General features: G+C 34.6%; 1 protein-coding gene across 8 annotated transcripts in view; it reads right to left on the bottom strand.

Moving 5' to 3' along the window:
- The window catches only part of MEF2A (myocyte enhancer factor 2A), a 174,566-nt gene that overhangs the window by 32,601 nt on the left and 118,719 nt on the right, over positions 1-23,246 (bottom strand). For 4 of the 8 annotated variants that reach the window (XM_032621893.1, XM_032621895.1, XM_032621898.1 and 1 more), the window contains 3 exons: positions 13,132-13,269; positions 10,775-10,994; positions 9,971-10,030 (listed from right to left, as the gene is read on the bottom strand). In XM_032621893.1, the coding sequence (XP_032477784.1) occupies positions 9,971-10,030; positions 10,775-10,994; positions 13,132-13,269 (418 nt within the window). Of the gene's footprint in view, positions 1-9,970; positions 10,031-10,774; positions 10,995-13,131; positions 13,270-13,334; positions 13,467-23,246 lie in introns of all 8 variants that reach the window. The other 4 variants (XM_032621900.1, XM_032621899.1, XM_032621896.1 and 1 more) reach the window with 1 other exon arrangement.

Raw genomic sequence — 23,246 nt, 5'->3', positions numbered from 1 at the left:
TGTCATTCAAAATGTTGGGATTCCAGATGATCAGTGCTTCTTTCCCCCTCCAACTTACTCTCACCCAATTCCTCTTGCTTTCTCCAAAACTTTTACCAAGTGACCTACCATTTTTAATTCATTATGTGATTTAGTTTTGTTGTGGGGACTGATACTTCAGTTAACCTTATGAGGTTATTTCCTGCATTCTGCTTCCATTATCTTGAAGGGGTATGTATTAAATCTGGGCTGAATCTCCTTTCCACACCTCAGAAAGCAATTTCCTGCACTCTGTTAAGCTTCAGAAAGCAGTGCTGTTAAAAAAACAAGCTCTGCACTAGGCCATCCCCTGTGGAGCAGAGCTCATCCATGAATTGGGCAGAGGTTAACTGCTAAGCAAGTCATCTGGATATAAAATGCTCATCAAATAATTTTATACAAAAACCTGAAGGTTTAACAGAAACCAGTAGAAAGTAAGTACAAATTTAAAATGCTTCTCTTAAATAATGGCATGAATGTGTGTTCTTAATTTCTCTGATAATATATAGAAGATTCTTATTTACTTGATTTGCACTCAAATCTGAAGGATAAAGCAGTATTTCCTCTCAAATACATTATAAGATGATGCAAAGGTGTAATTGAGAAAAACGCATTATTAAGAAGCACTAATGTGCTTTTCCCATGTGGAATCTATGATGCTTTTCAGCTAGACATGGTACCATAGTAACCCATGAGAATCAAATTACAAGAGTGAAAGGGGACCTAAAAGCACGATATTTCTGAGTATAAAGTCAGAGTCTGCAGCAGATGATTACAGGATGATGTAAGAGTTTGGTAACTTGCCAGATTGAAACAAGATAATCTTATATGCACCATTTGTTATTTTGTGGAGTGTAGTGATATACTTCCTAATGTGTGCCTTCTTACCTCCTGTTCGTTTTTTATGACAAAAATGAAGTATTGTTGGGATAGACTTTTGAGGTATATACTTTAAGGATATAACTCATCTTGTCACAGCCTACAAATTTAGGAATAAAGTACTGATTCTAAATGAATAAACCCAATTTAATGTGACTTTTGTTAAAATGTGTTTTCAAGCTTTATGATAACTTATGCCCCGACACAAATGTGACAAAAATGCTTTCGGGCAAACTGCATACTAATGCTTCCAGAAACTTGACAAAGCTGATCTTAATTATGGTCCTACAACTCTAAGGCAAGTCATTCAATTATATCAATCTGGCTCCTATTTCAGAATATTGTATCATCTGAAATACTGCACTGAAGTGGCTGGAAAGCACTCCCACGTTCTTAATACTACTCTTTTAGGGCTATTACTATGAATCCATTTGAGAAGTTGAACTGACATGCAAAGGATTTTGAAAATCTCAAAAGATTCTGAAAAATTCATCCAAAGCAAGGTTCAAGAATTAATTTTATCATATTCGACAAATTTTTCATAAAATCTGACAAACTTTCAGCTGATTATTCAATAAATAGGTAAAAAAATAATATACTTTAAAAGTCTATAAAGTTATGTCATTTGTACAAAGAAGTGAATGAGTTTTCTAAAATTTAAAAAGACCATGGGTTTTAAAATCACTGATGACATATTTACTTGACTCAGTGGAAATTCCTATATGATGAACAACATGGATTCTGTCCATTAGAAACTTATGATCTAAAACAATCATGAGATTCTGGTTCTTCTGTATTCCCTCTCAATCTTTCCTATGTACACAGCCCCAAAGAGGCTACATGTCTCCTTCTCTTTCAGAGACTTCATGTATCCCCCATGGCTTCAACCACTGCCTCAATATGACTCTTAAATCTGTAGTTCTGCTTTGTGTCTCCTAATTTCCAATCCACATGCAACTATCTGGTGGGCACTGTTCCCTAGATATGCTGCTGTTATTTCAAACTCAACCTGTTTTAAACACCTGTACTACTGTCATCCTCCATCACTTCCATCCCCACTTTCACAGAGCTATCAAGCTTTGCTATTCTTTCTTTATAATACCTTTCTCCTTACCCATCTCTTCTTTTTAACTGCCACTGCCTCTGCTATAATGCAAATCCTTATTACCTTCACTCAACCCATATCAACTCCAAGAGCTTGCTGAGCTCTTTCTAGTCCAGTGTATTTTTTTCTCTTTCTCAACATGTTTTTAAAAAAGTGAAACTGCTGGATTTGGGCAATTTTACATTATGCTTGATCTTTGAAAAGAGGCCCAAAGTTAAAAAGAGTTCCCAAAGTCATGTGAATTACAGTATTATCTGAGTATTAAATGTAAATTCTCAGTAGAGAAATTTACCTAGTAAACCATAAGCAATAAGCAGATTGCCTCCATGAAAGATATATACAATCTACAATACATACAAAACTAGCAGGTTTTATTTGGATGATAACATAGATAAAATACAAAAAAATCACTTTACAAGGAAAAAAACAAAAGAATGCTCAATTTACTATAATAATGTTATGACTATAGATGTACCATATCAATATAGCATCACAGAAAGTTCAGAAACTAGAAAACAGGAGGGAAAACGCATACTTCCACTATTCTAACAAAACTATTACAATGATTTTGGATTTCTTCTTTTATCTTCCATGTGTATATTTTTTGCATAGTTTTAAATCACAACTAAAAATTGGAATTCAGTTGAAATTTTTAATTTACTTAATTTTTTTACTGTTGAATATGTTGATATTTTCCTATTATTCCCTACTATAAATAAAGTTGCAATGAACCTTTGCATAGTCTGATTGATTTCTTTAGGAGAGATTCCTAGAAATGGGATTACTAGGCTTAGAGGAAAACAGGTTTTTATGACTACTGAAACATCTTGTCAAAAACTTTCCAGAATGACTGTTACTAATTTCCAATGCCACAAACACATAACCAGATCATCAGTTTCAGCCACCTTCATCAGCTTTCCATGTCACAATAGAAGTGGTAATAGTTGGCAATTACTAGGTGGGGTTGTTGTGGTTTTTTTTCATTTTTATTTGAATCTCATGATTACTATCAACGATGAACATGCTTTTCAATTTTTAAAATACTAGTTGGGTTTCTTTTTTGAATTGTACATTTAAGTACATTAAATGCCTATTCATTTATCAAATATTCCCCTAGATGTGGCCTGTATTTTATTTCACTTTTTCTCTTAAGAATGAGAAAAATCTATTATCTCACGTAAGACTTGGGGAAAAGTGGTTGCAGGCTCAGTGCCTTCAACAGCTCAACACAGAGGACCCAGTCTTTCCAGCTTTCCACTTTGCCATCCTCAGCTTGTTGGCCTGTCCTTTTATACTGACTTGCTTCATGATCTCAAGATGAAGCTGCATATCTAGCTGCCAATGCAGACAATAATGTTCAAAGATTCAAAACGCTGCCAATCTTTGTGAGTGTGAATGTATGTGTGTGTGAACTTTCTTCTCTCTAGATTTCAGAATTAAGAGTATAACTACAATGGGGCTTCCCTGGTGGCGCAGTGGTTGAGAGTCCGCCTGCCGATGCAGGGGACACGGGTTCGTGCCCCGGTCTGGGAAGATCCCACATGCCGCGGAGCGGCTGGGCCCGTGAGCCATGGCCGCTGAGCCTGCGCGTCCGGAGCCTGTCCTCCGCAGCGGGAGAGGCCACAACAGTGAGAGGCCCGCGTAACGCATAAAAAAAAAAAAAAAAAAAAAGAGTATAACTACAATGTACATTACATTCTCATAGTTTTAAAAGTGCCTCCACATTTGTGATTATAATTATTTTATATCAAAGTATTATATTTATTTTAAAAACTTTTAATATAATACATATACAGAAAGATGTACAAAACAAAAACTTAAAAGATTAAGGATTTATCATATGAACCATGTAACCACAGAACCCCAAAGAATATTGCTAGTTTCTATAATTGGGCCCCCAAAATACTCCTATTGTTCCACCTACAAAGTGGCATATATCATGACTTTTACAGTAACTTCGTGTTTTTTATAGTTTTACCATCTACCTACATAGACATCCTTAAAACTATAGCTTTGCTCATCTGCTTTTCAAACTTTATGTGGATAGAATCATTTCGTATTTGCATCTATCTTCTTTCATTTGTATTAGTTTGGTGAAATTGATACATGTTGATTACTGCCATAGTTCCTTCATTTTCATTGCAGTACAGTATTACTTCATGTAAAGGTACTATCACATATTCATCCACTCTACTACTGACAGAAATCTGAATTATTTCTAGATGCTGGCTGTAACAAATAATGCCATGCACATTCTTTTACATATCTCTTGGTGCTCATGGTGCATATATGCATTTCTCTAGTATATAACTATGAGAGAAAATGCTGGGTCATGGAATACACATATTTACAACTTTAGTAGATAATGTCAAAATGACTGCACCAATTTGTACTGCCATCACCAGTGTATGAGAGTTTGGGCTTTTCCATACCCTTGTTAACAACTGGTATTATCTATTTTGCTTTAGCCGTTCTGGTGGGTATCTAATGCTGTCTGTGGTTTTAATTTTGCATTTCCTTGATTACTGAATCAAGCATCTTTTCACACATTTATTAGACACCTGGATAGCTTCTTTTGTGAAATGTCTGTGTTCTCATACACATAAAGACTTAAATTCCTCTTAAAGCACAGCTTTAACTGTATCCCACATGGGTTCTAAAGGGCTTCTTGAATCTATGGCTTAATGTGTTTTGTTAGGTTTGGAAAATTCTGTGATTATCTCTTCAAATACCACTTCTGGCCAATTTTCTCTCTTTTTGCCTCTGGGACTCCAATTTTAAGTATGTTAGACCTTCTCACTGTATCCTCTAGGTCTTACTCTTCTTTTGAATTATCCATCCTTTTATGTCTCAAAAATTCTGAATATTGTTCCTGTCTTTTAGTTCACCAATTCTCACTTTTGCTTTGTCTAATTTGTTATTAAACCCATCCAGTCAGTTCTTAATACTCTTTTTTTAGTTCTAAAATGTCCATTTTTAAAGTTTCCAGTTCTCCGCCAAAATTCTTAATCTATTTTTTATCTTCTTGATACAGTAAATATTGTTATGTTAAAGTCAAAGTCTGTGCCTAATAACTTCTGGAGTTCCCAGTAGGCAGGTTCTACTGTCCATTTTTTTCTGCAGGCTTTCATTTATGTTGTACTGCTCCTGACTGTGCCTAGTTAGTAATCTGCTTGTATGTCAAGTACAAATAATAAGGCCTGGGATGGTGTTTTACCCTTATATTATTTTTCTAAAGAGTATTTGCCTTCCCAGGCATCCTGGGGACCCTAACAATATATCACCATAATCTAACTTCAAGAAGTGGGATGATGCAAATAGGAGATGTATCTACTATGAGGGACTGATAACCTCTGATTCATGCTACTTCTAGGGTCCAGCCTTTTAGGGACTCAATCCAAAGTGAGAATAATATACTAGGCCCTCCCAATTCTTTGTGGGCCCTGGGCTCACCTCTCTGAGTCTCTGTCTTTGTCATTCCCTGGATCTTGAGCCAATAATTCCTCATTACCTTATTAGCTCTGAAATGCTTTCAAGCAGATTTTAAAAAATACTCTGCCTAGCATTTCTAGTTGTCCTCAGCAAAAGAGTTGGTCCAAATGACCAAGTCTGCCCAAATGACCTGTCTTTCCCAAAATATGTTTTATATGACACTAATTCTGAAAGATGCTTTTTCATGAGGAAAATAAAAAGGAAGGGTTCTACTGTGAAATCACTTTGAGTAACCATGTTTAAAGATTCACAAAACAGGTTAGCATTTTAAAGGCTCTGGTAAGTCCTACAGTAAAGAAACTGGTTTAGTTTTATTTAGCACAAGGTTTGCCAAACACATAGGTAAGTCCTTCTTTTCATATGGTTCCAGGAAACATACTTTGAAAAATGTAGATAAGAAATCATATCCACAGTTCTTAATATATTTTCTTCTAAATTTCTCTGGGAATTTAAAAATGTTTAATCTTTTCATTCATAAAGACTTTAGGCATAAAACTGAGTTTAAATTATTTTTCCAAACTACTAAACCAAAATGGCACCATTGTTGAAAATGGGCTAAAATACATTATTTGACTCTTCTTCGCAAAAAAATAACACTGGTCCGGGAGGATTCCATATGCCACGGAGCAACTAGGGCGTGTGCCACAACTACTGAGGCCGGCATGCCTGGAGCCCGTGCTCTGCAACAGGAAAGGCCACTGCCATGAGAGGCCCGCGCACCGCATCGAAAGTGGCCCCTGCTCGCCGCAACTGGAGAAAGCCCGTGCGCAGCAATGAAGCCCCAACGCAGCCAAAAATAAAAATTAATTAATTAATTAAAAAAAAAAACAAAAAAACACTTCTAAAATACCTATGACAGACCATTTATTTTGGGCGGGGAGGGAAATTTACAGCAAGAAACACTTTAAACCCATGTATGCTATAAGTACTGCACAAAAATAATTACTTCCATTTGGTACCTGAATTAAGTGATACACGATGTCTAGTTAGTTGAATATGAATTCTGAGGTGGCACATGTTAAAAAGCAGTAATAAAAAAAATGTCACCTAGGATATAATCCAAACAAGCAGAATTACATCTAGCACAGGTTAAATAGGTATATAAGAGTATGAATCAGTGAAGAATCAAGACATTCAATCTTGATATAAGTCTGAGGTTATACTGTTATAAGATTGTTATAAGAAATAGATTTATCATAGAACTACCATACGACCCAGCAATCCCACTACTGGGCATATACCCTGAGAAAACCATAATTCAAAGAGTCATGTACCAAAATGTTCACTGCAGCTCTATTTACAATAGCCAGGACATGGAAGCAACCTAAGTGTCCATCAACAGATGAATGGATAAAGAAGATGTGGCACATATATACAATGGAATATTACTCAGCCATAAAAAGAAACGAAATTGAGTTATTTGTAGTGAGGTGGATGGACCTAGAGTCTGTCATACAGAGTGAAGTAAGTCAGAAAGAGAAAAACAAATACCGTATGCTAACACATATATATGGAATCTAAGAGAAAAAAAAAAGGTCATGAAGAACCTAGGGGTAAGACGGGAATAAAGGCACAGACCTACTAGAGAATGGACTTGAGGATATGTGGAGGGGGAAGGGTAAGCTGTGACAAAGTGAGAGAGTGGCATGGACATATATACACTACCAAACGTAAAATAGATGGCTAGTGGAAAGCAGCCGCATAGCACAGGGAGATCAGCTAGGTGGTTTGTGACCACCTAGAGGGGTGGGATAGGGAGGGAGACGCAAGAGGGAAGAGATATAGGAACATATGTATATGTGTAACTGATTCACTTTGTTATAAAGCAGAAACTAACACACCATTGTAAAGCAATTATACTCCAATAAAGATGTTAAAAAAAATAGATTTATCTCTGTGTGGATGTAGTAATAGAAATAGACTTTTAAGTAACTCACTAAGCACTTAAATATTTTAATACTTACTTGAATCTTAAATTTTTATAAAAATTCATGTTCACTAATCATGATCATTAATGTGATTATTAACACTATTAGCACTAAACATATTAAAATAGTTGCCTATGACTGGGGAATGGAGGGTGTGGGGAGAGGAAGAGAATGGGAGTGGAATAGAGGTATAAAGGGAAAAGTGAATAACATTCTGAGAGATGCTTTGTGCAAACCACTGAATATGTGCCATGATCTGAGGAGTGTGACTAATGTGACCCTCCAAACCTGATGGCCTAGAAAGGGGGGAAGGAAGCTTACAAAAGAAGAAAGATGAATTTAAAAAAAGAAATAAAAGCAACAGGATTAGATTATATGTAGAAGGTCAAATTAGGATGACAAAGTCTGAGTCTGAAATTACCAAAGGGAACACAGAAAACTGAGCAAAGACCAAGTCTAGATTTATAGTTGCACGGCAGATAAGAAAGAATAGTATAAAAGCTTTAGGGAAGTGTGGAGAGTACAAAACCCAAAAAAGAACAAAAAGAGAACTGAAACACTTGTTTGATAGGAGGAAGAGCCATGTTTATCAAGCCAGAGGTATGAGAAAAAAAAATAAAGGCAAAGGAAAAAAACACATTAGAAATCTTCAAATAGTTAAACCCCATTAAATAAAAATAATTTTGGAAATAACACCAAGAGCTAGTCAAAATTAACATTAAATAAAACAGAAATTATTGATTCCAGCCATAACCAGGTTGCAAAGTAGAAGGGAGAGCAAGATGCATAGTGCTGGAAGAATAAAAGCATATGGGAAGGGACTTTCCTGGTGGCGCAGTGGTTAAGAATCTGCCTGCCAGTGCAGGGGACACAGGTTTGATCCTTGGTCTGGGGAGATCCCACAGGCTGCGGAGCAACTAAGCCCGTGCACCACAACTACTGAGCCTGTGCTCTAGAGCCCACAAGCCACAACTACTGAAGCCCATGTGCCCTAGAGCCACACACCACAACAACTGAGCCAACACGCCACAACTACTGAAGCCCATGCACTCTAGGGCCTGCGTGCTGCAACTACCGAGCCCGTGTGCTGCAACTAGTGAAGCCCACACCCCTAGAGCCCATGCTCCGCAACAAGAGAAGCCACCGCAATAAGAAGCCTGCGCACCACAACGAAGAGTGGCCCCCACTCGCTGCAACTAGAGAAAGCCCACATGCAGCAACAAAGACCCAATGCAGCCGAAAAAAAAATATTTAAAAAAAAGCATATGGGAAAATGTAATATAAAAAGAGTATACGGGCACATAAACAACTAAAATAGAGCTGAAAAGAAATAAACTATAAATATTAGGAAATACACATACAAGGATAGCAGTCCTAATGTATAACTGGTAAGACCTTAATGAATTTTTCCACATTTAATTATCTGTTAATAAAATATCCCACAACAGGTCTTATCTGTTTAATTCCATTAAAACAGCAATTAATACAATGGCAGATACAATTAGGTATTTATTCCTACTTGAGGTCACTACATGTTTTGTAACTTGTCTCACTCAATAATGTCCATTTATTTCTTTCTCATCATTTTAAATTATTCAATCATCTCCAAAATTTTCTTAAGGCAGAAGTTCCTCACATTTTTGGAATAAATGGGTTGAATATATGTAATAGGGAATTTTTCCTATAAGTGATCTGTTTTCAGATGTCTCTTTGAACACACAATATCTAGAAGCAGGGAGGGAATTACTGCCCTTGTTTTCAGATAAAAATGATGATAACTGTGATTATCACAGATGAAGAGACCAAGACGACTAAATGTGATGATAATCCAAAGGGATACAGTTATCCTTTTGACTCTCTGACATACATGCCATGTTTTTGTAATGTCAAGATCACAATCTATCTTTACCAGCACTTCAGGGCTAGGCAGACAGACACATTTATGACATGTTTAAACTGCTAGTCATCTTGGCAGGGGTCCCAAAGCAAAAGAGCCAATCTGGCAGCAACCACAACAAAATGTGAATGTTCTACATGTGACTACCAAAACAGATCCTTCAGAGACAAACTTCTCAATTCTCTTTGTGTCTCTAGAAGTAGGCCCACCATTTCTTCCTATTGCAATTTCTCTGAAAACATTTCACACAATTATAAGATACAGCAGTCTGCTAACAGTCTAACTCTGGTAAGGATAGATGACACAGAAAGCTTCTCCATAAGAAACTGTCTTGATGTAAAAATTGTATTAAGGCAATTTAGTCTTTAGAAAAGAACAATGTCTGCTATGAAAGAGGCACTCAATAAATATTTGAATGAATGAGTAACTGAACGTAAGGCCAAGGTATAAGGAATAACACAGGGATATGAAAAAATGTTAAGTATTAGTGAAAGCACTAATTAAACAAAGCGCAAAGGGACATGTCTACTCTAGTCATATATCCCCATATTTTCCTCTTCATTTGGTAGAAGGCCTTGTTTGAGGTAAAATATTCCTTTTATCTCAGATAGGACAGATGCCTACAAAGTAAAACAGTAGGAATTCACTCACCCACTGGGCTGCTTCCAGCTCCATTTGGCACTGTGAGGTCTGAAGTGCTCAACATCCCACCTAACAACATTAGAGAGAGGAGAGAGGGAATGTGAATTGGCTCTCCTTATCTGAGTAACAAGGAATTGAACAGAGGTAACTCTCACTCTATTCCTAAAAAACACAAAAATAAAAACTAGCCCAGTTTGAATTTGGCGTTAACGAGTAATATGATGTAGTCAAATATACAGTCACTCGCCTATCAAGCTCTGGACATGTCTGCCTTCTTGTGTTATCAATACCAAATGGTGCATATTGATAAGAATGGGGGGAGTGCTAATGGAATGCTATAAAATCTAGGAATAATGGGAGAGGAGACACTGCATTACACACAGTGACGCAGTAAATGCACCGAAAATTTCTGCTGAATTAATGAACAAATCAGACAGGGGGAGATGGAGAAAACGCTCTAACTCCAATCAGGTGAGTCATCTCTCCACATTTTTAACACAAATGGCTCACACTCAATTTTAAATCTTTGCCCATGATATCCTAAATAAATTTTCTGCCTGTCTAGTATGGCTTTCCCATGATAAGGAAAGCTTTCCCAGGATAAGGAAAGCTTTATTTGTTCCACAAAGCCTAGTACAAGGCTAGAGCCACAGATTTTCAAAATAATACTTTAAAATGGAGGCAACTATGCAGTAGTGATTCTTTGCTCATCAAAGCAATAAAATTAAGAGTAGCAGAATAAGAAACTGTTTATGTTAGCAATTAGATTTTTCTTTCTTTTAAAGAATCGGAAGAATAAATATCAGGACATACCTGCACTGCCAGTACTTGGTGGTCTCTGAGGGGCTCCAGGGGATACATTTCTATGTAATGTGGCTTGAGGTGGAGAGAGCATGTTTGAATCTGCTAATGTTGAGCTGGCTGCCAAAGATGGGGACACAAGTGAACTCCCTGGGTTAGTGTAGGACAAAGCACTAGGGCTGGTCACAGGGACTGTGACAGACATTGAGAAGTTTTGAGGTGGCAAACCGGGCTGTAAATAAAGAAAAAGGAAGAGAAAACTGTTAGCTTCATTTTCATCTATATTAAATTTGATAACTTACGAACTTTAATTTGATAAGGTAACACTAAAAGCAGAGGATGGGGATAGGTTCTTACTAAATCAATTTGCAGGTTTAAGCTATTTTCTTTACAATTATATTTGGACATGAGAATGTTTAACATGAACATTTTCAATTTCCATTTTTTATATATTAATACATATATACTAGTATAATGTATATATTATGTATTTCAAATATTCAGAGATGAAAATGAAAGATCAGAACCTGATATTAAAGTTGTGTTGTCGTTTACACATTATAAAATACATCATTGCTACCAAGAAAGCATAAATTAGCACTTAAATGCAAATCAGTTTAGTAACATTACATTTCTATTGGGAGATTCCAAATATAACAAAAGGGGAAAAGTATGTACATATATTATAAACTTCATACATCAAGTTTGCCCTGGTCTGATTTAATTCACTAACATTCTTAATGGACAAAACTAAAAAAAAAAAAAAAAAAAAAATCACGTTTTATATATATAACACAATGCAATGAGTATAATAAAAATGTAAAAAAAAAACTAAACAAAATTAACTACTGGCAAGTTATCTTTAAACTGTATAAAGATTAAATTACAAATATTGTTATCTTATTTCCCTCCAAAATATTCCATAGTTCCTTAAAAATAATATTTTCTATTTTCCTCTTGCATTTCCTCCACAGACCACTTGTTAACCATGATAAATAACAATCCTCTTTATAATTTAAAGTGAGAGAAAATAGAAAACTTTCCTCTCCCTACATTTTAAAACAGTGATTTGCAAAGTAAGGTAACACTGCTAATTCAAAGTTGAAAGAATGTAAATAATTATGTACTTTATTCAATAGTTTATTTCAGGTAGAAAATAACTCATTAAAAAGTATAAAACAATGGATACATGATAAAATGTTTTCAAAGGTAAAGCAATTTTACTTAAACAATGTTTTTGCAGCTTAACGTTAACTGCAAGGTCACCAACATCCATATGTTCAAAAGGGATTTTTTTTCAGTTGTTTTGTTTCTTAAGAATGGTATTAGCACAAAAAATACCTCCTTAAATCTGTTTTCCATGGGCTTCTTCTTATAGCATAGGACTACTTTGAAGAAATAATCCATGATGCATACTTTAGGGCACAGTTTTAAAAGAATTAACTCTGGTAATGAAAGAAATATCAGCATTGGAACCAATTTGTTCCACAAAGCCTACAACACATATGTAGTATTCTGGATATGTATCCAGAATAACTGTCTTAAGCAGCTCTTGCCAACGGTGCTTCAATGAGAACTCTCTGAAGAACTATCAAAGGAGTATGAACTCAAAGAAGTACTGTTTCACTACGGTTAAATGTGTGAGCATGGAAAAACTTTAAACCAACTATTTGTTTTGTAACCAGTTTAAGAACACTGCTTCCTTAAATTAAAATCGAGCCAAGGCTCTCTTCCTCAATACCTACAGTGTTAAGAAAAGAATAGGAATTTGGAGGTACTGTCACCAAATTGTTTGGGGACATTAACAAAGAGCCAAATAGTAAGCTACTATTACAGCAACTGTATAAAATAATTAAAGATAATTTTGAAACACCACATTTTATAATAAATCCAGCCATTTTACATTTTATATTCTCAAGATCTACTTAAGTACATGCAATATTTTAAAAGTTATCGGAGGGAGAGGGAAGTCTCATATGCACCCTGTATTTAAAATCATGGAAATTTAAACCTGGAAGGGACCTTAAAAATCTATGTGAGCCAACTCACTCACTTTACAAATGATGAAATTGGAATCCAGGATGTTTAGGATAGGATGCCCTATCCAAAGACATGGGGACAGTAAGTAGCAGAGCTTGTATTAGGATGTTTTCTCTTCACTTCTATGTTTAAGACACTCAAGATAGAAGATGTACCATTGTAAGATTTATGCAATTTTATTTTGAAGTTCTATAAAACCAAAAGAAATTAATAAAATACTTTTCCCCCTTCTACTTACTGCTGTCATCACCCACTATGAAAATAAACAAGATGTGTTGTCTATCTCTTCATGCACAAGATAAGATCACAAACCATACTTTAGTACTCACTGCGATTTTATGATTCCGCATCATATTATCAAATTCCTCATTAATTTTTTTATATTTTTCTTCTGTATGTGGAGTTAGCACATAGGAAGTATCAGGGTCTGGGCTGTCGCACCCTCTGTGTTCCTTCTTGTTCAGAGCCTAAATAATGAAGTTAACAAAAAGGATCAACAAATAAAAAGTAGAGGTAAAATAAAAGTACTTACAGGGCCTCGTTTGAAAATAAAATCACTATCTTCATTTAGTTTGCTGAATCTGTCCTCCGAGAGTGGACTGTGCTCAAAGTAATCGTCAGCATCAGGGCTCTCACAACCATTAAGGCCTTTCTTTCTTAAAGTCTGAAATACAATTGGAAAATTCACACACAAATGATACTAACTTGCCATGAGTTTTTTCTGTAAAATCTATTATGAGAGCACAGACTGAATGAACTGGGTAATACAAGAGCCACTGAAATGGTTTTAAATGATCACAATGCACTCTAAGTCTTCAAATAAAGTAAACCTTAGATATAAGCAAAATTATGTTCCCATTATACATTAAGAGAAAAGGAATATTTATATATTTGGATTCTTCCTTTCCAAACTTCCTAGATAATACTAAATTACTCACTGCTCTGACAGTTACAATCCAAATCTGATTACAGCCTGATCAACATATCTGATAGGATCAATGAGTGTGAGACCCTGAAATACAAATATATCAAGATGATATATATATATAAAGTTACCTTTATAAAATGAACATTTCAGCAACTTCATCTACTGACATTCCTTTCCGCCTGAGAGTTTATCCCATTCAACATAAAGAATAGGCTCAATATCCCAATAATTTCATTCCTAATTTGTTCTTAAATACTGTGATTTTACTACATAACTCTGAAGTATAAAAACTCGAATACTTATTTACATATGACAGTAATGACCCTTTCCTACGTAGAATGTACGTATCGTTAGTGACTTCACATATCTTTAAATTTTGTAAAAAAAACTAATTCAGCATGATCTTTTCCACACTTTGCTAGCTCTTTCTACAGAGTGCCTTCATGGACTGATTTAGTCCACTGAATTGACTTTCTGGAGAATTTTCTTGAGTGTTATCAAAGTATCCCCTGGACCATATTGACTCTTTTCCTTTCTTCTTACTTTGGGGTACAAATTGGTTGGTTTTCTGAGTTTTAATTTTTTTAATTAAAATCGTCACAAAATGACTTGTTTAGTATTTAAAAGAATACACTTAAAACCAAGGGCTTGATAATCTATAGAATATTAATTCACTTACAGACTAAGTTTTTAAAAATCCTGATGGGTCTTATTTTAAAGTAGAATTTTGGGGTTCAACAACTTAGATAGCTTTGAGACTTGCTGATTTTCCAGCCAACCACAGAGGAGTTTTAGGAAGCTAAAATTCTCCAAGTAAGCCTACCTACTTAGGTTAAGAAATATTTGAACAATAGATTAGTACTAGATGAGTGCATTTGTAAATGATTATTTATATTAGATTTAAGGTATATTTTAAATTAATTCATAATAATAGATCTTGGTATCCTTTAAAACATGATTTACAATAATTATGAACGCTATTTTACTCTTTTTTTTCTTGAAAGAACATAAACACACAATACATTAAGATTTGAGAATTTTTTCTTAATTTCTCTGAAGTCTATTTTAAAATTTCACTTTACTCGATTTTTTTTTTTTTGCATGCTTAAAGGATCATAAGAAATCAGTGGTATAGCTGTGTTAGCTTCTCAAATTGCTTGGCATGCACTAGGAATCCCATACACAATGCCTGAAACTCCCACCACAACACAATCACTAAACATGAGCATACAGCAAACACTACACCTATTTCCCCAGTATCAGCCCCATGGCTCTAAGTTCTATGGGTCCAAGTAATCACATGAACTTTTATGTGTACTTAGCCATAAAAGGTCCTGTTGTTTAGAACTAAAAGGTGGACACGTATCCTCCCCCATTCGTTGTAGCAAGTTCTGCTTGCCAAAGCTCTGCAACTTGCTATCAGCAATGAAGATGTTAACACTCAGAATACTGGAACACAGTGAACTCTTATAACCAACACAGCTCTAGAAGCAGAACAAATATAGTAGTCGCCTACACACAGATTTTATCATGAAGTTGATTTATTCTACCCTGAAATCTCTGGATATTTTCCCCTCATATTCATATATCTTAAGACTAAGTAATTCACAGCCTTGCTCTTCCACTAATAGCAATCACCAAGTATGGTCTCTGAACATTTTTAAATTACAGAAGAAAAAGAATATGGCCTTTGTTTAGTAATTACACAGAAGTTTTATCCTACAACAGTAGGGTTAACTCTACTTGTACCTAAGAGGAAGAATAGTGCTCTGGTATCTCCAGCTCTGCAAGTCTTCACTTTAGAGGGGGTTCCTGTCATTGTGAGAGAATTTAAGAGGCTGTATCAGCTCTGTAGATAACAAGCTAATGTACCTCTGTTGGATATCCAACTTGTGTCTTCTTATCACAAGAATATGAAGAGTTGTTTTGAGGACCCAACTACCATAAAAAGACTTTTTCTGTCTTCTTTATCTTACCACATAGCATAATAATAAAAGTTTCTCCTGTGTCACTGGTACTAACAAGTGGAATGCTGTATCTATTAACAAGGCCAGGCGAGGCATATAAGAAACAGGCTAGCTTCAGTTTCCTTACGTGCTTCAAGTTAGCCACAATAAAAACACTTGCTCAATGAAGAAAACAGTCTGAAAGGTCACCACTAAGGAGGAATCTGCTTTTAAGTGGGAAAATATTCAAGAGTATTAGCACTGTGCACTCTCTATAGATATTACTGATGATTATAATGTTCCACTCTTAAGTAAACAGGACTTTAAAAGTACTTTATTCTTGTACATATGATTGTGTTTTTCAGTGCCATTATGGCAAACTTAAGGGGGAAACTCCATAGTGCCAAAATAATTTCATATTTCAGGGGCGTATACCATTTAAGTTGATGTATCCCAGTTGCTTTTCTTAAATAACTGTATTCTGAAACACAGATTATGAATTGCTAAAGGGACCGGTGGTGATGAACAATTAAATTATTAATCAGTTTAAGCTGACTTGATACAACCTGTTCTGTGTCCTTCAAATCAGTGTTCTAAACATGTTTAAAGATTCTAACTAGCAAGATTACTTACATGAAATCATAAAATTAGTATACCTACAATTTTCAGTAGTCCATTTCTATAGAAAACAGAAATTTTATTTTTGGAGGGTCAGTTAAACACCTTTAAAAAGACAAACATTTCTACTTGTCACAACAAAGTTAAACTCTATTAGGATTTTAATAGCCTTTCTTTTTGTGATTTTGGGAAATTTTACGTAGATTTTAAATAATGAATGCCCTTAGCTAACATTTACCTTCAACATTAGTTACATAGAGACAAATTGTGAAAAAATTTTAAATGGATCAAAAAATAATTGCTAAGTGTCTTTAATCTAAAACAATGCATATGTTAGGACACATCCTCCCAGGTTATCTGATTCTTTGTGGTTTGTGCCTGTCTTCAAGCTATTTTACAACTCTGTAGATAGAAGTTTATTTGTGGAAAGCTGATAGTAATGCAAATAATTAGTGTCTATAAACACGCAAATAGATTCTGTCTGAAGGAGGTTTCAACTGACCTCTTTCCTCACTGTGGAAGATGTCAATTTTGCACCTATGAAGAAAATTCATTTTGTCTTCTTGATGGGCTTATGCATTTCTTTAATCTTTGGATTTACCTTTAACCAGTTGCAACATTTTATTCTTGTTCCCTGAGTAATTAATGAGTTAAAAGTATTGACTCATGTTCATTTTATAGCTGCCTAAGAATCATGATTTTACCTTTTCTGAAAAAAAACTGTTTAACAGTTGTAAGAGTGAAACCACCCTTGACTCGTGATTCATAGCAGATCCAAACTCAGGGGAAAAGAGTCTGCTCTTGTTAGAACTTAGTATTGTATATCGGTTTTTAAAGATAAAAGCAATGTGCTGTTTGTTATTTAAAATTTTTGAAAATATTTAATTGTCTGATTAATAATCTGTACTAATTTATTATGGTATCAAAAATTAAGGAAATATGATCAGAGAAGGATTATGACCTTTCAATTCTCTCCAAGAAGGACAATAATCCTTAATTTTTGTGACAATTCATAAATGAAATATTATTCATATCACAGTATTAAGAGTGTAACCATCTAAAACTGCAAACCCCACAATCTCTTGAAACAGGGTTCCTCTCCATCTGAAGCTAACGAGTTCCAAAGTAAAATTCAAGCTGTTGGGGAAAAGAGTAGGTAATGTTTTGCCTGTAAGCATTTCCAGGGAGAAGGGATCCCTACATGACATCTAAACTTTCTGAGCTGGATAGGCCCAAATTAAACTTACAAGAGGATGTTTTCTTTTTGGTTTTGGTATTAATTAAATCAGTTTTACCCAAATGAAGAGTAACTTAAAGACTTCTACCTACTGATTAAAGACCTCATAGGTAGAAAGGTTCTTAAATTTAAGATTTCTATACCAACTTAAGGAAAAACATTAAAAAACTGAAATTTAGTGGGTATCCTGGCTAGAACTTCCATTTAGGTTGCATCAATCTTTATTCTTTGACTAGGTTATTTTACAATTCTGTAGAGATGGATATCAGTTTAAAAGTATCAGAAAACTCACAGTAACTGCAAATAATTCCTGTTCATAGAAATTGTTTTCTGTGGAATGTCACTGATTATCACATTGTGGATACTGACCAATTTTTGCTTCCCCATGTATTGGGTTGGCCAAAAAGTTCGTTCGGGTTTTTCCATAACATCTTACAGAAAAACCTGAATGAACTTTTTGGCCAACCCAAAAAAATCATTTCAGCATTCTTTACTGATGTGTGGTATTCTGAGTTCTTCTTTGAACTGGCTGTGACATCTTACTGGTTCACTCGTTAATTAATTAAAATATCTGACACATGTTCATTTTATAGTTGAATGAGAGTAAGGATTTTATACCTTCTTCCAAATCTAATCTGAAACTTTGAAGACCTACAGTCCCAACTGACTACTGTACATTTCCATTTGGATATTTGGCTAATATCTCTATTTCAGTTTAACCAAGATGGAACTCATTATCTTTTATTAAATAGATTCCCTTTTTGGACTTAGCTATTCTAGTCAACACAGCAAGCAATCTTGCTGTTCACTCTTTGTTCTCTCCCCACATTAACATGGAATTCCAAATTTTGTAGATTATTATTTCCATTTCCACTGACTATATATCCTCCTTCTCTTTTCTCTCTCTTCTGATTTGTCCCTTAAATTGTTACAGATTCAGTTCTCTTCAATACTTTGTACTTGTCACCTTTGTTTTAGATCTCTGATGGCTCTCTGTGATCTAAAAACAGTAGCCTCTAAACTTTCTAGATTATCCACCCCATCTCTAAACATATTTCACGCACAGCCCCCAATATATGCATACAATGAAAAAATTATATGCATGAATGAGTCAATCTTTTCAAATATTAACATGCCATATCTTAGGATGAAATATAATTTCCATTATTTTCTCCCTGAACCCTAGTAGTTTTATACATCTTACATCCCTCCTGAAATAACAGATGTAGAGTACAAAATCAAAGTTCCTTAGCCTAACTGCAAGTCACCTAACAGCCTAGCTCTTACGTTTTTTTTTCCTTCCCCATTTTTATGCTTCCTGAAACCTGACCCAGACAAAGTGGTCAAAATTATTGTCCTAACAGGCACAAAAATCCCTTCACTGATGTCACCCCACTTGTTTGAAACCCTGTCTTCTCTCTTATTTGTATGACTATTTTATAGCTCACTATGGCCTAGTTTGAACTCCATCTTTCCATGAAACTTTCTTCCCCTGCTGCTTCCTAGGCTGAAATTTTAAGAGCACTTACTCTATAGAGCATTCGTGTAATACAGGCAACATTGTATTTACTTATCTTCTGTATGTTTTCTGTATTCTTCAACTAATCTATGAACTTTCAAATCAAAGACTGAAGTCTAGATTGCTTTACATTTTCAGAGTCTAGACAAACAAGGTGCTACACACACATGAAATACGTATTTATTAATACTTGCACAATAAAAAAAACATAAAAGGAGAGATCAGGATGATCTCTGATGTTATTTCAGGTGTCTTCTAAAACATAAAATTATGGATTTGTTATAATATACTTAAATAATAAGGCAATCCAGAAACATTAGTTTGAACTAGGTTGATCCACAGAAATCCTTGATAGTTGACTGCTTCTGAACTACAAAAATACCATTTCATATGTATAATTTCATATATAAGTTTAACTTACAATAGCCTATACTCTGAAAGCTGCTGGGATATTCTCCAGTGGGTTTTTGGATAGGAAAGATTAGAATTGGTAGTGCAAGAAGACTTCTTATTTTGAATGTACAGTTAGCTATAATCAACTAAGAGCCAAAGATTCTGATTCTGGATCTTATTTTGAACACAGAAGGCTGAAGTATAAACCTGGAAATCTAAAAACCAAAAGCTTGACTTTTCTTAACTAAGGGAAACTCCATGTCATCTATAGAGGATCAACCCAGTTTAAAAAAAAAAAAATTATGTTAGCACTGAGATAAGTGTCCACAGCTCACCAAATCTCCTCTCCTACTGAGAAAGTATCAGTAAGACAGTATCATAATTGAAGCTTTTTTAAATTTGGGAATTATGTTCTGGTTACAAAAATGGGTAATTGGATAAGAACCCAGAACATCAATTTTTACATGAAGACCATCAGTTGTGCCTTCAGGAGAGTCTCTTGCAAACTAGCCATGGTGGCAGAGATGAGGGACCATGTAGATCTTGAGATGGAGTTCCTGATTTCCAGCCTTAAGGAGGCAGGTACTGCTTCCTGCCTTGGGTGCAATCTGCCTATATTCTTTCAATAAGTCCCCCTTTGGTTTGAGCTACTTTAACTGAATTTCTATTCCTTATAATCAAAGAACCTTGATTAAAAAAAAAAAAACTGTCACAATTCTTTGAGTCATGAGTTAAGTCTCCTTATCTGTCTAAATCATCTAAGTCCCCAAACAAGTCTGGCTAATGCCTCCACAACCTAGCATCTAGAAAAGATCCCTAACCTGGAGAAAACTGACTCAAACAACGATCTTTAAAGTCATGTGTTCTACTGTTCTACTTATAAAGTTTTAGCAACCTTATCTTTCAAGTTCAAGGAAACACTTTTAGAATTCTGGAATTCTGGGTATATATAAAAACACTGCTTGGCAGGCCCTGAACATTTGCCTCTCATTTTCTAGTCTACATTACTAAATCTGTTGGTGAAACTGGAGATAGAAAGAGTAAGGGAAAAGTAGAAAGGAGATAGGGAAAAGAAACTTGAGAAGGCAAGAACAATGCTGTTTAGACTTTTTTTCTAAGTATAGCCAGGTTTTTTTTTTTTTTTACACAATAAACTTAAAAAAACATATTTCAATATGGATTATAAATTAGGCAGAGGCAGCTAATTTTAAATAGATTTCTTTCAGCTTATATTCTGTCATCAGCAAAAAATAACATTTAAAATTTCAGACACATTTATTCCCCATGGAAATTACATATACACACACGTGTGTGTGTGTGTATATATATATATATCAATAAATATATACGCACTAATACATATACATACACTATACTCTGGTGTTTGTTTACAGAGTGAAGAAATCTAGTATTCAGGATATTTTTCATTGTAAATATGTTTAAATAAATATTTACATCACGTGGAATCTGAAATAAGAACTGATAAAAATCCCAGAGGACTGGCATTTTCTGGAATCTTGAGATATGATGCTGAATTTTGGATTCAGGAGTCTATACTGCCTGAGTGTTTACCAGGGCCCCTGTCAGACTGCATTTTTAACATCAATCAAGAACTGAAATATACTTTAACATATGCTCAATTTTATAAAGACAACTGTCAAATTCCATTCCATACTAATAATAATCATAGCACTTAGAAGTGAAACTAGGGAATTAAAAGTACTCAAAAGGTATATACGCATAGTTTTAAAATGCACGATGACCTCATCAACTGAACCAATCTACAATATCACCACCCACCTATCTCATTTCTGTGAAGCAGCTAAGCAGCTCCATAAACACCAGCTGAATGGATAATCTGTCAGCTCTAGCTTATAAGGAATAAATGAGTGCTTGTAAAATAAAGGAATATGTCTTGAGTTCCAAGCAACTTAAACTGGACTTTAGAACTTTTTTTAATGAAAAGTTCTCCTTTTCCCCATTTTTAATAAATTTCCAATTTTGAAAGATACTTCTTATTCTTCCTAGACACTTTAAAAACACACAAAAACATTTAATTTTTAAAACTGGACATACATAAAGAAAGGTGCATAAAAATTTATATAAAATTCAACAATTATAAAGTGAACAATAGTAATTCTAATCAGTTCAAAAAATAAACCAGACCCTATATATCTCCCTCAATCACATAACCCTCCCCTCTCTCCTCTATAGGTAATACCATCTTAAATCTGTGATGTCAACTATCTGTACTTTCTCTATAGGTTTACCATATACATATCCCTAAAACTATAATTTAGCTTTGCTTATTTTTAAATATCATGTGAATGTAATATATGCAATATATTATTTGTCTGGCCTCCTTCATTATACTTTATGTTTATTACATCCATAGGATTGCATATAGTTACAGTTTATACATTTTTATTAAATATTGTATTATATGGGAAAAAAACTTTATCCATTCTATTACAGATAGACATTGGAGTTGCTTCAATATTTTGGCTATCATGAAAATGTCAAAATGCACATTTCTGCATAGTCTACTGCGTATCTGCACACATTTCTCTAGGGTACATTCTTAGGAGCAGAATCATAAGTTTGTAACTAAATAATGCAAAACTCTTTTTTAAAGTAGTTGTATCAATGTATATTTCTACCTGCAAAGAGGATTTAACTTGCATTCCCTTGATTACCAAGCAAATGAAGCACATTTCATAACTATTGGCCATTCAGATTTTCTCTTTTGTGAAGTGCCAAGTGTTCTAGTACTTTGCCAATTTTTCTATTGAGTTGTCTTTTTCTTATTACTTTAGAGTCATTCTTTTATTTGTAATCAACATAAATTCTTTGTTAATTTTATGTATTGTAAAAATCCTTCCCTATTGTGTGGCATGTTTAACACTTGTCTTTGGATGAAAACAGGTTCTTAACTTTAATAAAACCAAATTTATACTTTTGTCCCTTTACAGTTATCCTTTACGGTAGTAATGTTTATGTCTCGTATAAGAAATCCTTCCCTACCTGAAAATCATGAAGATATTCTCCTATATTATATTCTAAAAGTATTATAATTTTGCTTTTCACATTTAGGTGTATAATCTTCCTGGAGGTAGATTTTGTGTAAGATATGATGTAGGTTCACTTTCACCGTTTTCCCATGTTATCTGTAACCAACTGTCCCAGCAACACTGCTTCAAGAGTTTGTTCTTTCCCCGTCTGATTTGTGATACCACAATTATCTATATATGTGCATGGTTTCTGAGCTATTACTTCATTGATATGTTTGGCATTCATGCCAATGCCACAGTATCTTCATTACTGTAGCTATAAAATTAGTCGCAATATATTGTAATGCAAAGCTTCTCATCTTACTGTTCTTCAGAGTGTCTTTTCCCCTTGAATTTCCCTATATATTTCAGAATCAGTTTTTGAATTATTAAAAAAAATAATTCCTTGGAATTTTCACAGGCATTACTTGACTCTATATGGATTATTCATGTAGCACTGACATATACAATATTGAGACTTCCAGTCCATGATATTAGGATACTCTGTTAAGTCAACCCTGCATTCCTGGGATAAATCCAACTTAGTCATAATGTGTATGACTTTTATATATTGCTGGATTTAATTTCTGTATTAGTTAGCATAAGTGATGTCAGATGCTTTAACAAACACATGTCTCTGTGGCCTAACACAATGAAAGTTTCTTATTCACACAAAGGCTAATGAGGATGTTTCTTATCTCAGAGAGCCTTAGGTGAAACTATTCAGAGCCCAGTCATTTATCTTTTGGTTCC

This window comes from Phocoena sinus, chromosome 2 (genome assembly GCF_008692025.1).
Source record: "Phocoena sinus isolate mPhoSin1 chromosome 2, mPhoSin1.pri, whole genome shotgun sequence".
Taxonomy (NCBI): Eukaryota; Metazoa; Chordata; class Mammalia; order Artiodactyla; family Phocoenidae; genus Phocoena; species Phocoena sinus.
This window is presented reverse-complemented; position numbering and strand designations above follow the sequence as displayed.